Source organism: Chiloscyllium punctatum, chromosome 34, assembly GCF_047496795.1.
Source record: "Chiloscyllium punctatum isolate Juve2018m chromosome 34, sChiPun1.3, whole genome shotgun sequence".
NCBI classification, from domain to species: Eukaryota; Metazoa; Chordata; class Chondrichthyes; order Orectolobiformes; family Hemiscylliidae; genus Chiloscyllium; species Chiloscyllium punctatum.
In genome coordinates this window covers 39615993-39630057 of record NC_092772.1, presented here as the reverse complement: position 1 = coordinate 39630057, position 14065 = coordinate 39615993, and the positions used below count along the sequence as shown (strand labels likewise).

Below are 14065 nucleotides of genomic sequence, written 5' to 3'. Positions count from 1 at the left end.
ATCTGTACACTAACCCTCCGACTGAATAGTCAGAGACACTGTACAGTGATCCGCAACCTGAATATACAGAGAATCTGTACAGTAACCCTCACCCTGAATACACAGAGACTCTGTACAGTGTTCCTCATCCTGAATACACAGAGATTCTGTACAGTGATCCTCACCCTGAATACACAGAGACTCAGTACAGTAATCCTCACCCTGAATACACAGAGACTCTGTACAGTAATCCTCACCCTGAATACACAGAGACTCTGTACAGTAATCCCCACCCTGAATACACAGAGACTCTGTACTGTAATCCTCACCCTGAATACACAGAGACTCTGTACAGTGAATCTCACCCTGAATACACAGAAACTCAGTACAGTAATCCTCAAACTGAATACACACAGAATCTGTCCAGTGATCCTCACCCTGAATACACAGAGACTCTGTACAGTAACCCTCACCCTGAATACACACAGACTCTGTACAGTGATCCTCACCCTGAATACACAGAGACTCTGTACAGTAACCCTCACCCTGAATAAACAGAGACTGTGTACAGTAACCCTCACCCTGAATACACAGAGACTCTGTACAGTAACCCTCACCCTGAATACACAGAGAATCTGTACACTAATCCTCACCCTGAATACACACACTCTGTACAGTAATCCTCACCCTGAATACACAGAGAATCTGTACAGTGACCCTCACCCTGAACACACAGAGAATCTGTACAGTGACCCTCACCCTGAATACACAGAGACTCTGTACAGTAATCCTCACCCTGAATACACAGAGACACAGTACAGTGATCCTCAACCTGAATACACAGAGACTCTGTACAGTGATCCTCACCCTGAATACACAGAGACTCTGTACAGTGATCCTCACCCTGAATACACAGAGACTCTGTACAGTAATCCTCACCCTGAATACACAGAGACTCTGTACAGTGATCCTCACCCTGAATACACACAGACTCTGTACAGTGATCCTCACCCTGAATACACAGAGACACTGTACAGTGAATCTCACCGTGAATACACAGAGACTCTGTACAGTAATCCTCAACCTGAACACACAGAGAATCTGTACAGTGACACTCACCCTGAATACACAGAGACTCTGTACAGTGAATCTCACCCTGAATACACAGAGACTCTGTACAGTGAATCTCACCCTGAATACACAGAGACTCTGTACAGTAACCCTCACCCTGAATACACAGAGACTCTGTACAGTGACACTCACCCTGAATACACAGAGACTCTGTACAGTGATCCTCACCCTGAATACACAGAGACTCTGTACAGTGAATCTCACCGTGAATACACAGAGACTCTGTACAGTAATCCTCACCCTGAATACACAGAGACTCTGTACAGTGATCCTCACCCTGAATACACACAGACTCTGTACAGTAACCCTCACCCTGAATACACAGAGACTCTGTACAGTAACCCTCACCCTGAATACACAGAGACTCTGTACAGTGATCCTCACCCTGAATACACACAGACACTGTACAGTAACCCTCACCCTGAATACACAGAGACTCTGTACAGTGATCCTCACCCTGAATACACACAGACTCTGCACAGTAATCCTCTCCCTGTATACACAGAGACTGTAGATCCTCACCCTGAATACACAGAGACTCTGTACAGTGAATCTCACCCTGAATATACAGAGACTCTGTACAGTAATCCTCACCCTGAATACACAGACACTCTGTACAGTAAAACCCATCCTGTATACCCACAGCTGCTGTATATTATGCCGATTATGGCGATTCCAGAGACTTGGCAAGATGAATTACCAGACGAACATGGAGAATCTGCCGTCGCAAAAGGGGCTGTTGGCCGTAAGAGGAATATCTTACCATCGTGGTGAGAATGTATTTGTAGTATGCAGAGGTCATTCCGAGTTCAGCTGCCTGCAAGGAAATGGAAGATTCGAGTGGGGTGACCGAAAACCAGCAGTCACAATGTCAGGATGCAATTCACTGCTGCACAACTGCACTGTCATCTGAAAGTGATTCAAAAACTCCAAGACACTCTTATCCTCATTATCGGGAGATTGTGTCTCTCTCTGACCCTGCAGCACTCTCTCAGTCCCACACTGTGTGGGTCAGTGTGTCTCTCTGACCCTGCAGCACTCCCTCAGTCCCACACTGTGTGGGTCAGTGTGTCTCTCTCTCTCTGACCCTGCAGCACTCCCTCAGTCCCACACTGTGTGGGTCAGTGTGTCTCTCTCTGACCCTGCAGCACTCCCTCAGTCCCACACTGTGTGGGTCAGTGTGCCTCTCTCTCTCTGACCCTGCAGCACTCCCTCAGTCCCACACTGTGTGGGTCAGTGTGTCTCTCTCTGACCCTGCAGCACTCTCTCAGTCCCACACTGTGTGGGTCAGTGTGCCTCTCTCTCTCTGACCCTGCAGCACTCCCTCAGTCCCACACTGTGTGGGTCAGTGTCCCTCTCTCTGACCCTGCAGCACTCTCTCAGTCCCACACTGTGTGGGTCGGTGTGTCTCTCTCTGACCCTGCAGCACTCCCTCAGTCCCACACTGTGTGGGTCAGTGTGTCTCTCTCTGACCCTGCAGCACTCCCTCAGTCCCACACTGTGTGGGTCAGTGTGTCTCTCTCTGACCCTGCAGCACTCCCTCAGTCCCACACTGTGTGGGTCGGTGTTTCTCTCTCTGAACCTGCAGCACTCCCTCAGTCCCACACTGTGTGGGTCAGTGTCCCTCTCTCTGACCCTGCAGCACTCCCTCAGTCCCACACTGTGTGGGTCAGTGTGTGTCTCTCTCTCTGACCCTGCAGCACTCCCTCAGTCCCACACTGTGTGGGTCAGTGTGTCTCTCTCTGACCCTGCAGCACTCCCTCAGTCCCACACTGTGTGGGTCAGTGTCCCTCTCTCTGACCCTGCAGCACTCCCTCAGTCCCACACTGTGTGGGTCAGTGTCCCTCTCTCTGACCCTGCAGCACTCTCTCAGTCCCACACTGTGTGGGTCAGTGTCCCTCTCTCTGACCCTACAGCACTCCCTCAGTCCCACACTGTGTGGGTCAGTGTGTCTCTCTCTGACCCTGCAGCACTCTCTCAGTCCCACACTGTGTGGGTCAGTGTGTCTCTCTCTGACCCTGCAGCACTCCCTCAGTCCCACACTGTGTGGGTCGGTGTTTCTCTCTCTGAACCTGCAGCACTCCCTCAGTACCACACTGTGTGGGTCAGTGTGTCTCTCTCTGACCCTGCAGCACTCCCTCAGTCCCACACTGTGTGGGTCAGTGTGTCTCTCTCTGACCCTGCAGCACTCCCTCAGTCCCACACTGTGTGGGTCAGTGTGTCTCTCTCTGACCCTGCAGCACTCTCTCAGTCCCACACTGTGTGGGTCAGTGTGTCTCTCTCTGACCCTGCAGAACTCTCTCAGTCCCACACTGAGTGGGTCGGTGTGTCTCTCTCTGACCCTGCAGAACTCTCTCAGTCCCACACTGTGTGGGTCAGTGTGTCTCTCTCTGACCCTGCAGAACTCTCTCAGTCCCACACTGTGTGGGTCAGTGTCCCTCTCTCTGACCCTGCAGCACTCCCTCAGTCCCACACTGTGTGGGTCAGTGTGTCTCTCTCTGACCCTGCAGCACTCCCTCTGTCCCAAACTGAGTGGGTCAGTGTGTCTCTCTCTGAACCTGCAGCACTCCCTCAGTCCCACACTGTGTGGGTCAGTGTGTCTCTCTCTGACCCTGCAGCACTCCCTCAGTCCCACACTGTGTGGGTCAGTGTGTCTCTCTCTGACCCTGCAGCACTCCCTCAGTCCCACACTGTGTGGGTCAGTGTGTCTCTCTCTGACCCTGCAGCACTCCCTCAGTCCCACACTGTGTGGGTCAGTGTCCCTCTCTCTGACCCTGCAGCACTCCCTCAGTCCCACACTGAGTGGGTCAGTGTGTCTCTCTCTGACCCTGCAGCACTCCCTCAGTCCCACACTGAGTGGGTCAGTGTGTCTCTCTCTGAACCTGCAGCACTCCCTCAGTCCCACACTGTGTGGGTCAGTGTGTCTCTCTCTGACCCTGCAGCACTCCCTCAGTCCCACACTGTGTGGGTCAGTGTCCCTCTCTCTGACCCTGCAGCACTCCCTCAGTCCCACATTGTGTGGGTCAGTGTGTCTCTCTCTGACCCTGCAGCACTCCCTCAGTCCCACACTGTGTGGGTCAGTGTGTCTCTCTCTGACCCTGCAGCACTCCCTCAGTCCCACACTGTGTGGGTCAGTGTACCTCTCTCTGACCCTGCAGCACTCCCTCAGTCCCACACTGTGTGGGTCAGTGTGTCTCTCTCTGACCCTACAGCACTCCCTCAGTCCCACACTGTGTGGGTCAGTGTACCTCTCTCTGACCCTGCAGCACTCCCTCAGTCCCACACTGTGTGGGTCAGTGTGTCTCTCTCTGACCCTGCAGCACTCCCTCAGTCCCACACTGTGTGGGTCAGTGTCCCTCTCTCTGACCCTGCAGCACTCCCTCAGTCCCAAACTGAGTGGGTCAGTGTGTGTCTCTCTCTCTGACCCTGCAGCAGTCCCTCAGTCCCACACTGTGTGGGTCAGTGTGTCTCTCTCTGACCCTGCAGCACTCCCTCAGTCCCACACTATGTGGGTCAGTGTGTGTCTCTCTGACCCTGCAGCACTCCCTCAGTCCCAAACTGAGTGGGTCAGTGTGTGTCTCTCTCTCTGACCCTGCAGCACTCCCTCAGTCCCACACTGTGTGGGTCAGTGTGTCTCTCTCTGACCCTGCAGCACTCCCTCAGTCCCACACTGTGTGGGTCAGTGTGTCTCTCTCTGACCCTGCAGCACTCCCTCAGTCCCACACTGTGTGGGTCAGTGTGTCTCTCTCTGACCCTGCAGCACTCCCTCAGTCCCAAACTGAGTGGGTCAGTGTGTCTCTCTCTCTCTGACCCTGCAGCACTCCCTCAGTCCCAAACTGAGAGGGTCAGTGTGTGTCTCTCTCTCTGACCCTGCAGCACTCCCTCAGTCCCACACTGTGTGGGTCAGTGTGTCTCTCTCTGACCCTGCAGCACTCCCTCAGTCCCACACTGTGTGGGTCAGTGTGTCTCTCTCTGACCCTGCAGCACTCCCTCAGTCCCAAACTGAGTGGGTCAGTGTGTCTCTCTCTCTCTGACCCTGCAGCACTCCCTCAGTCCCACACTGAGTGTGTCAGTACTGAAGTGTCATTTCATATCCAACAATCACACTCACAAATTAACACACACGCCTTCCTTGTGTGACAGTCAACACTGACATTCCCAACTCTCGCTTGTGTGACAGTGAACACCGATATTCCCCACTCCCCCCTGTGTGACAGTGAACACTGACATTCCCCACTCTCCCCTCTGTGACAGTGAACACTGACATTCCCCACTCTCCCCTGTGTGACAGTGAACACTGACATTCCCCACTCTCCCCTCTGTGACAGTAAACACTGACATTCCCCACTCTCCCCTGTGTGACAGTGAACACTGACATTCCCCACTCTCCCCTCTGTGACAGTGAACACTGACATTCCCCACTCTCCCCTCTGTGACAGTGAACACTGACATTCCCCACTCTCCCCTGTGTGACAGTGAACACTGACATTCCCCACTCACCCCTCTGTCACAGTCAACACTGACATTCCCAACTCTCGCTTGTGTGACAGTGAACACCGATATTCCCCACTCCCCCCTGTGTGACAGTGAACACTGACATTCCCCACTCTCCCCTCTGTGACAGTGAACACTGACATTCCCCACTCTCCCCCGTGTGACAGTGAACACTGACATTCCCCACTCTCCCCTCTGTGACAGTAAACACTGACATTCCCCACTCTCCCCTCTGTGACAGTGAACACTGACGTTCCCCACTCTCCCCTGTGTGACAGTGAACACTGACATTCCCCACTCTCCCCTCTGTGACAATAAACACTGACATTCCCCACTCTCCCCTCTGTGACAGTGAACACTGACATTCCCCACTCTCCTCTGGGTGACAGTGAACACTGACATTCCCCACTCTCCCCCGTGTGACAGTGAACACTGACATTCCCCACTCTCCTCTGGGTGACAGTGAACACTGACATTCCCCACTCTCCCCTGTGTGACAGTGAACACTGACATTCCCCACTCTCCCCTGTGTGACAGTGAACACTGACATTCCCCACTCTCCTCTGTGTGACAGTGAACACTGACATTCCCCACTCTCCCCTCTGTGACAGTGAACACTGACATTCCCCACTCTCCCCTCTGTGACAGTGAACACTGACATTCCCCACTCTCCCCTCTGTGACAGTGAACACTGACATTCCCCACTCTCCCCTCTGTGACAGTGAACACTGACATTCCCCACTCCCCCCTCTGTGACAGTGAACACTGACATTCCCCACTCTCCCCTCTGTGACAGTGAACACTGTCATTCCCCACTCTCCCCCGTGTGACAGTGAACACTGACATTCCCCACTCTCCCCTCTGTGACAATGAACACTGACATTCCCAACTCTCCCCTGTGTGACAGTGAACACTGACATTCCCCACTCTCCCCCGTGTGACAGTGAACACTGACATTCCCCACTCTCCCCTCTGTGACAGTGAACACTGACATTCCCCACTCTCCCCTCTGTGACAGTGAACACTGACATTCCCCACTCTCCCCTCTGTCACAGTGAACACTGACATTCCCCACTCTCCCCTGTGTGACAGTGAACACTGACATTCCCCACTCTCCCCTCTGTGACAGTGAACACTGACATTCCCCACTCTCCCCTCTGTGACAGTGAACACTGACATTCCCCACTCTCCCCTGGGTGACAGTGAACACTGACATTCCCCACTCTCCCCTGGGTGACAGTGAACACTGACATTCCCCACTCTCCCCTGTGTGACAGTGAACACTGACATTCCCCACTCTCCCCTCTGTGACAGTGAACACTGACATTCCCCACTCTCCCCTCTGTCACAGTCAACACTGACATTCCCCACTCTCCCCTGGGTGACAGTGAACACTGACATTCCCCACTCTCCCCTGTGTGATAGTGAACACTGACATTCCCCACTCTCCCCTGGGTGACAGTGAACACTGACATTCCCCACTCTCCTCTGTGTGACAGTGAACACTGACATTCCCCACTCTCCCCTGGGTGACAGTGAACACTGACATTCCCCACTCTCCCCTGGGTGACAGTGAACACTGACATTCCCCACTCTCCCCTCTGTCACAGTCAACACTGACATTCCCCACTCTCCTCTGGGTGACAGTGAACACTGACATTCCCCACTCTCCCCTGGGTGACAGTGAACACTGACATTCCCCACTCTCCCCTCTGTGACAGTGAACACTGACATTCCCCACTCTCCCCTCTGTGACAGTGAACACTGACATTCCCCACTCTCCTCTGGGTGACAGTGAACACTGACATTCCCCACTCTCCCCTGGGTGACAGTGAACACTGACATTCCCCACTCTCCCCTCTGTGACAGTGAACACTGACATTCCCCACTCTCCCCCGTGTGACAGTGAACACTGACATTCCCCACTCTCCCCTCTGTGACAGTGAACACTGACATTCCCCACTCTCCCCTGTGTGACAGTGAACACTGACATTCCCCACTCTCCCCCGTGTGACAGTGAACACTGACATTCCCCACTCTCCCCTCTGTGACAGTGAACACTGACATTCCCCACTCTCCCCCGTGTGACAGTGAACACTGACATTCCCCACTCTCCCCTCTGTGACAGTGAACACTGACATTCCCCACTCTCCCCTGTGTGACAGTGAACACTGACATTCCCCACTCTCCCCCGTGTGACAGTGAACACTGACATTCCCCACTCTCCCCTGTGTGATAGTGAACACTGACATTCCCCACTCTCCCCTGGGTGACAGTGAACACTGACATTCCCCACTCTCCCCTCTGTGACAGTGAACACTGACGTTCCCCACTCTCCCCTGTGTGACAGTGAACACTGACATTCCCCACTCTCCCCTCTGTGACAGTGAACACTGACATTCCCCACTCTCCCCTCTGTGTGACAGTGAACACTGACATTCCCCACTCTCCTCTGGGTGACAGTGAACACTGACATTCCCCACTCTCCCCTGGGTGACAGTGAACACTGACATTCCCCACTCTCCCCTGTGTGACAGTGAACACTGACATTCCCCACTCTCCCCTGTGTGACAGTGAACACTGACATTCCCCACTCTCCTCTGTGTGACAGTGAACACTGACATTCCCCACTCTCCCCTGGGTGACAGTGAACACTGACATTCCCCACTCTCCCCTGGGTGACAGTGAACACTGACATTCCCCACTCTCCCCTGGGTGACAGTGAACACTGACATTCCCCACTCTCCCCTGTGTGACAGTGAACACTGACATTCCCCACTCTCCCCCGTGTGACAGTGAACACTGACATTCCCCACTCTCCCCTGTGTGACAGTGAACACTGACATTCCCCACTCTCCTCTGTGTGACAGTGAACACTGACATTCCCCACTCTCCCCTCTGTGACAGTGAACACTGACATTCCCCACTCTCCCCTGGGTGACAGTGAACACTGACATTCCCCACTCTCCCCTGGGTGACAGTGAACACTGACATTCCCCACTCTCCCCTCTGTGACAGTGAACACTGACATTCCCCACTCTCCCCCGTGTGACAGTGAACACTGACATTCCCCACTCTCCCCTCTGTGACAGTGAACACTGACATTCCCCACTCTCCCCTGTGTGACAGTGAACACTGACATTCCCCACTCTCCCCTCTGTGACAGTGAACACTGACATTCCCCACTCTCCCCTCTGTGACAGTGAACACTGACATTCCCCACTCTCCCCTGTGTGATAGTGAACACTGACATTCCCCACTCTCCCCTGGGTGACAGTGAACACTGACATTCCCCACTCTCCCCTGTGTGACAGTGAACACTGACATTCCCCACTCTCCCCTGTGTGTCAGTGAACACTGACGTTCCCCACTCTCCCCTGTGTGACAGTGAACACTGACATTCCCCACTCTCCTCTGTGTGACAGTGAACACTGACATTCCCCACTCTCCCCTGGGTGACAGTGAACACTGACATTCCCCACTCTCCCCTGGGTGACAGTGAACACTGACATTCCCCACTCTCCCCTGTGTGATAGTGAACACTGACATTCCCCACTCTCCCCTGGGTGACAGTGAACACTGACATTCCCCACTCTCCCCTGTGTGACAGTGAACACTGACATTCCCCACTCTCCCCTCTGTGACAGTGAACACTGACATTCCCCACTCTCCCCTCTGTGACAGTGAACACTGACATTCCCCACTCTCCCCTGGGTGACAGTGAACACTGACATTCCCCACTCTCCCCTGTGTGATAGTGAACACTGACATTCCCCACTCTCCCCTGTGTGTCAGTGAACACTGACATTCCCCACTCTCCCCTGTGTGACAGTGAACACTGACATTCCCCACTCTCCTCTGTGTGACAGTGAACACTGACATTCCCCACTCTCCCCTGGGTGACAGTGAACACTGACTTTCCCCACTCTCCCCTGGGTGACAGTGAACACTGACATTCCCCACTCTCCCCTGTGTGATAGTGAACACTGACATTCCCCACTCTCCCCTCTGTGACAGTGAACACTGACATTCCCCACTCTCCCCTGTGTGATAGTGAACACTGACATTCCCCACTCTCCCCTGGGTGACAGTGAACACTGACATTCCCCACTCTCCCCTGTGTGACAGTGAACACTGACATTCCCCACTCTCCCCTGTGTGTCAGTGAACACTGACATTCCCCACTCTCCCCTGTGTGACAGTGAACACTGACATTCCCCACTCTCCTCTGTGTGACAGTGAACACTGACATTCCCCACTCTCCCCTGGGTGACAGTGAACACTGACTTTCCCCACTCTCCCCTGGGTGACAGTGAACACTGACATTCCCCACTCTCCCCTGTGTGTCAGTGAACACTGACATTCCCCACTCTCCCCTGGGTGACAGTGAACACTGACATTCCCCACTCTCCCCTGTGTGTCAGTGAACACTGACATTCCCCACTCTCCCCTGGGTGACAGTGAACACTGACATTCCCCACTCTCCCCTGTGTGTCAGTGAACACTGACATTCCCCACTCTCCCCTGTGTGTCAGTGAACACTGACATTCCCCACTCTCCCCTGTGTGTCAGTGAACTCTGTGCTGAGCCAGGCCTGACCTTTTTGAGAATGAGGTAAGACACTGAGGCGTTGGCGTCAATGATGATGGTGGAGATTTTGTCGTCCCGGATCTCTTTCAGCAGGGGTGTGGGGTCATTGGAATGGTCAAGCATTCGGATTGACAGGGAGTCCTTGGAGATCAGGAACTGCCGTACCAGTTCCTCCAGGCGAAGGAGACCTGTCAGGAGACACAAATACCCATCAGGATCACAGTATCTGAAAGCACAGAAACAGGCTACCTGACATTGCTCATGGAACTGGCTTCTCAAGGTCACCACTACCCCTCCCGAGAGCATGGTAGGATCTGCAGGCAACAATACCACCTACAGGCAATGATACCACCTACAGGCAATGATACCACCTACAGACAATGATACCACCTACAGGCAATGATATCACCTACAGGAACCAATACCATCTGCAAGCAACAATACCACCTATGGGCAATGATACCACCTACAGGCAATGATACCACCTACAGGCAATGATACCACCTACAGGCAATGATATCACCTACAGGAACCAATACCATCTGCAAGCAACAATACCACCTATGGGCAATGATACCACCTACGGGCAATGATACCACCTACAGGCACCAATACCACCTACAGGCAATGATACCACCTACAGGCAATGATACCACCTACAGGCAATGATATCACCTACAGGAACCAATAACATTTGCAAGCAACAATACCACCTATGGGCAATGATACCACCTACAGGCAATGATACCAACTATAGGCAATGATATCACCTACAGGAACCAATACCATCTGCAAGCAACAATACCACCTATGGGCAATGATACCACCTACAGGCACCAATACCACCTACAGGCAATGATACCACCTACAGGCAATGATACCACCTACAGGCAATGATATCACCTACAGGAACCAATAACATTTGCAAGCAACAATACCACCTATGGGCAATGATACCACCTACAGGCAATGATACCAACTATAGGCAATGATATCACCTACAGGAACCAATACCATCTGCAAGGAACAATACCACCTATGGGCAATGATACCACCTACAGGCAATAATACCACCTACAGGCACCAATACCACCTACAGGCAATGATACCACCTATGGGCAACAATACCACCTATGGGCAGTGATACCACCTACAGGCAACAATGTCGCCTACAGGCAATGATACATCCTACACACAATGATACCACCTACTGGCAACAATACCACCTGCACACAATGATACCATTCCTGAAGAAGGGCTCATGCCCGAAACGTCGATTCTCCTGTTCCTTGGATGCTGCCTGACCTGCTGCGCTTTTCCAGCAACACATTTTTCAGCTCTGATCTCCAGCATCTGCAGTCCTCACTTTATCCACAAATGATACCACCTACAGGCAACTGTGCCAACTACAGGCAATTATACCACTGACAGGTGATGGATGATATGACCAACAGATGGTAATGACTAGAACAAACTCCCTCTCAAAACATATCAAGGAGAAAGCCGAGATGCTCGTTTTAACCTGATTTTGTGTCAGGTTGGAGCTGCTGTGATTTGATCGGTCACACAAGTCAGCTATAAACAAATGACACTGCATTTCCACACTGCAGTGAAAACGCAACCAAGAAAGATTTGCTGCAACGAGAACGCTATCAAAACATGGCCTGCTCCCACACCATAGGGATCCTCATTAAACCTCCATCTTCCTTCATCGAAACCATGACAACACGTTCTCTTAACCGGCCACACACAGGATACCATTTTTAAACTGAGTGGTTGTAGCAATAAACTCTCTCTAAAGAGGCTGGTATATTTTTTTTAATCATCAAATCTCCCTAAACGTTCAAAGCGGTCCTGTTCGGTTTCTCGAGTTGCCTCAGATGTGTTACTGACACGGTAAATGTGACAGCGTTGGAGCACCAACCTACCAAACCCAATACCTCTTTCCCAACTCGGTGAGAAATACCCAACAGACCTTCCAATCCTCTGGTGTTCCTGACACCCACATTGATCACCACCTTGAATGGCCTTGTGTAAGGTGTGGCCAACATTTAGGACAGTGGTTAACACAGCTTTCAATCAGACATCCTCTGGCCGTACGCCCTTCACTAAACTATTCAGTACTTGTTCAAGAGATCACTCAGTCGAGCAACCACACTGTTACGGTTCAGTACAATGCTTCAATAAAAACCAGGAATCACAGTCCAAAGATGGGTGTGGCTGGATTGGCCATGCTAAATTACCCATCAGGCCCAGGGAGGTGTCGGTTAGGTGGATTAGCCATGGGAAATGCAGGGTTACAGGCTACAGGTAGGCGAGAGAGTCTGGGTGGGATGCACTTCGGAGATTTGGCATGGACTAGTTGGGCCGAAGGGCCTGTTTCCACATTTTTAAAAGACTTTTAGATTCCCTACAGTGTGTGAACAGGCCCTTCGGCCCAACTGGTCCACACTGACCCTCCGAAGGGTAACCCACCCAGACCCACTCCCCTACATTTGCCCCTGACTAATGCACCTAACACTGTGGGGTAATTTAACATGGTCAATCCACCCTAACCTGCACATCTTTGGAGTGTGGGAGGAAACCGGAGCACCCGGAGGAAACCCACGCAGACATGGGGAGAATGTGCAAACTCCACACAGAGAATCGCCTGAGGCGGGAATCGAACCCAGATCCCCAGCGCTGTGAGGTAGCAGTGCTAACCACTGAGCCACCCCACAGCTGTAGGGATTCTATGGAGATGGTATGGGAAACACCCCAGTAACCTTTGTTTTCACTGAGCTGTTCACATCCAAAGACAAGGCCCAGGAACACGACTTGGGCTTTTGTGAACTTTTGTGGGCGGCACGGTGGCACAGTGGTTAGCACTGCTGCCTCACAGCGCCAGGGACCCAGGTTCAATTCCCGCCTCAGGCGACTCTCTGTGTGGAGTTTGCACATTCTCCCCGTGTCTGCGTGGGTTTCCTCCGGGTGCTCCGGTTTCCTCCCACAGTCCAAAGATGTGCAGGTTAGGGTGGATTGGCCATGCTAAATTACCCACAGTGTTCAGGGATGTATACGTTAGGGTGGATTGGCCATGGGAAATTACCCACAGTGCTCAGGGATGTATACGTTAGGGTGGATTGGCCATGGGAAATTACCCACAGTGTTCAGGGATGTGCAGGTTAGGGTGGATTGACCATGCTAAATTACCTACAGTGTTCAGGGTTGTGCAGGTTAGGGTGGATTGACCATGCTAAATTACCCACAGTGTTCAGGGATGTGCAGGTTAGGGTGGATTGTCCATGGGAAATTACCCACAGTGTTCAGGGATGTGCAGGTTAGGGTGGATTGGCCATGGGAAATTACCCACAGTGTTCAGGGATGTGCAGGTTCGGTACGTTAGTCTGGGGGACATGTAGCGTTATCGGGTGGGGAATGGGTCTGGATGGGTTACTCTTCAGGGGGTCAGTGTGGATCTGTTGGGCTGAAGGTTCTTTTTCCACACTATCGGGAATCTCTGTGGAAATTCTCTGAATAGCCTCTGCAGCAATGCCCTGAGAATCAGACCAGTGATAGCAAATTTCACCAATAATGAGGACCAGCATCCCCGAGAGGGTATAACTCTGTCTTCAGGGAAAAACATGACACTCAGGGAGGGACACCACTGATGTGGAATTACACCAGATACTGGCAATGTCATCACCTGAAGACAGGAAGTACAGGTTCGGAAACCAGGCAAAAACACCAATCCTGTATACAGTCAATCAGGCCTGACACTACCCACGGAAAATTACACCACCCCCAGGGGGAGACACCACCCACAGGGAGAGACCCCACCCACGGGGGGAGACACCACCCCCGGGGGGAGACACCACCCCCAGGGGGAGAC

General features: G+C 52.5%; 1 protein-coding gene across 1 annotated transcript in view; it reads right to left on the bottom strand.

Annotated features, from left to right (window-relative positions):
* The window catches only part of LOC140458725 (glutamate receptor ionotropic, kainate 5-like), a 250325-nt gene that overhangs the window by 176174 nt on the left and 60086 nt on the right, over positions 1 to 14065 (bottom strand). The window contains exons 5-6 of the mRNA XM_072553387.1: positions 10204 to 10382; positions 1874 to 1927 (exon numbers count right to left, since the gene is read on the bottom strand). Of these exons, the coding sequence (XP_072409488.1) occupies positions 1874 to 1927; positions 10204 to 10382 (233 nt within the window). The remainder of the gene's footprint in view (positions 1 to 1873; positions 1928 to 10203; positions 10383 to 14065) is intronic.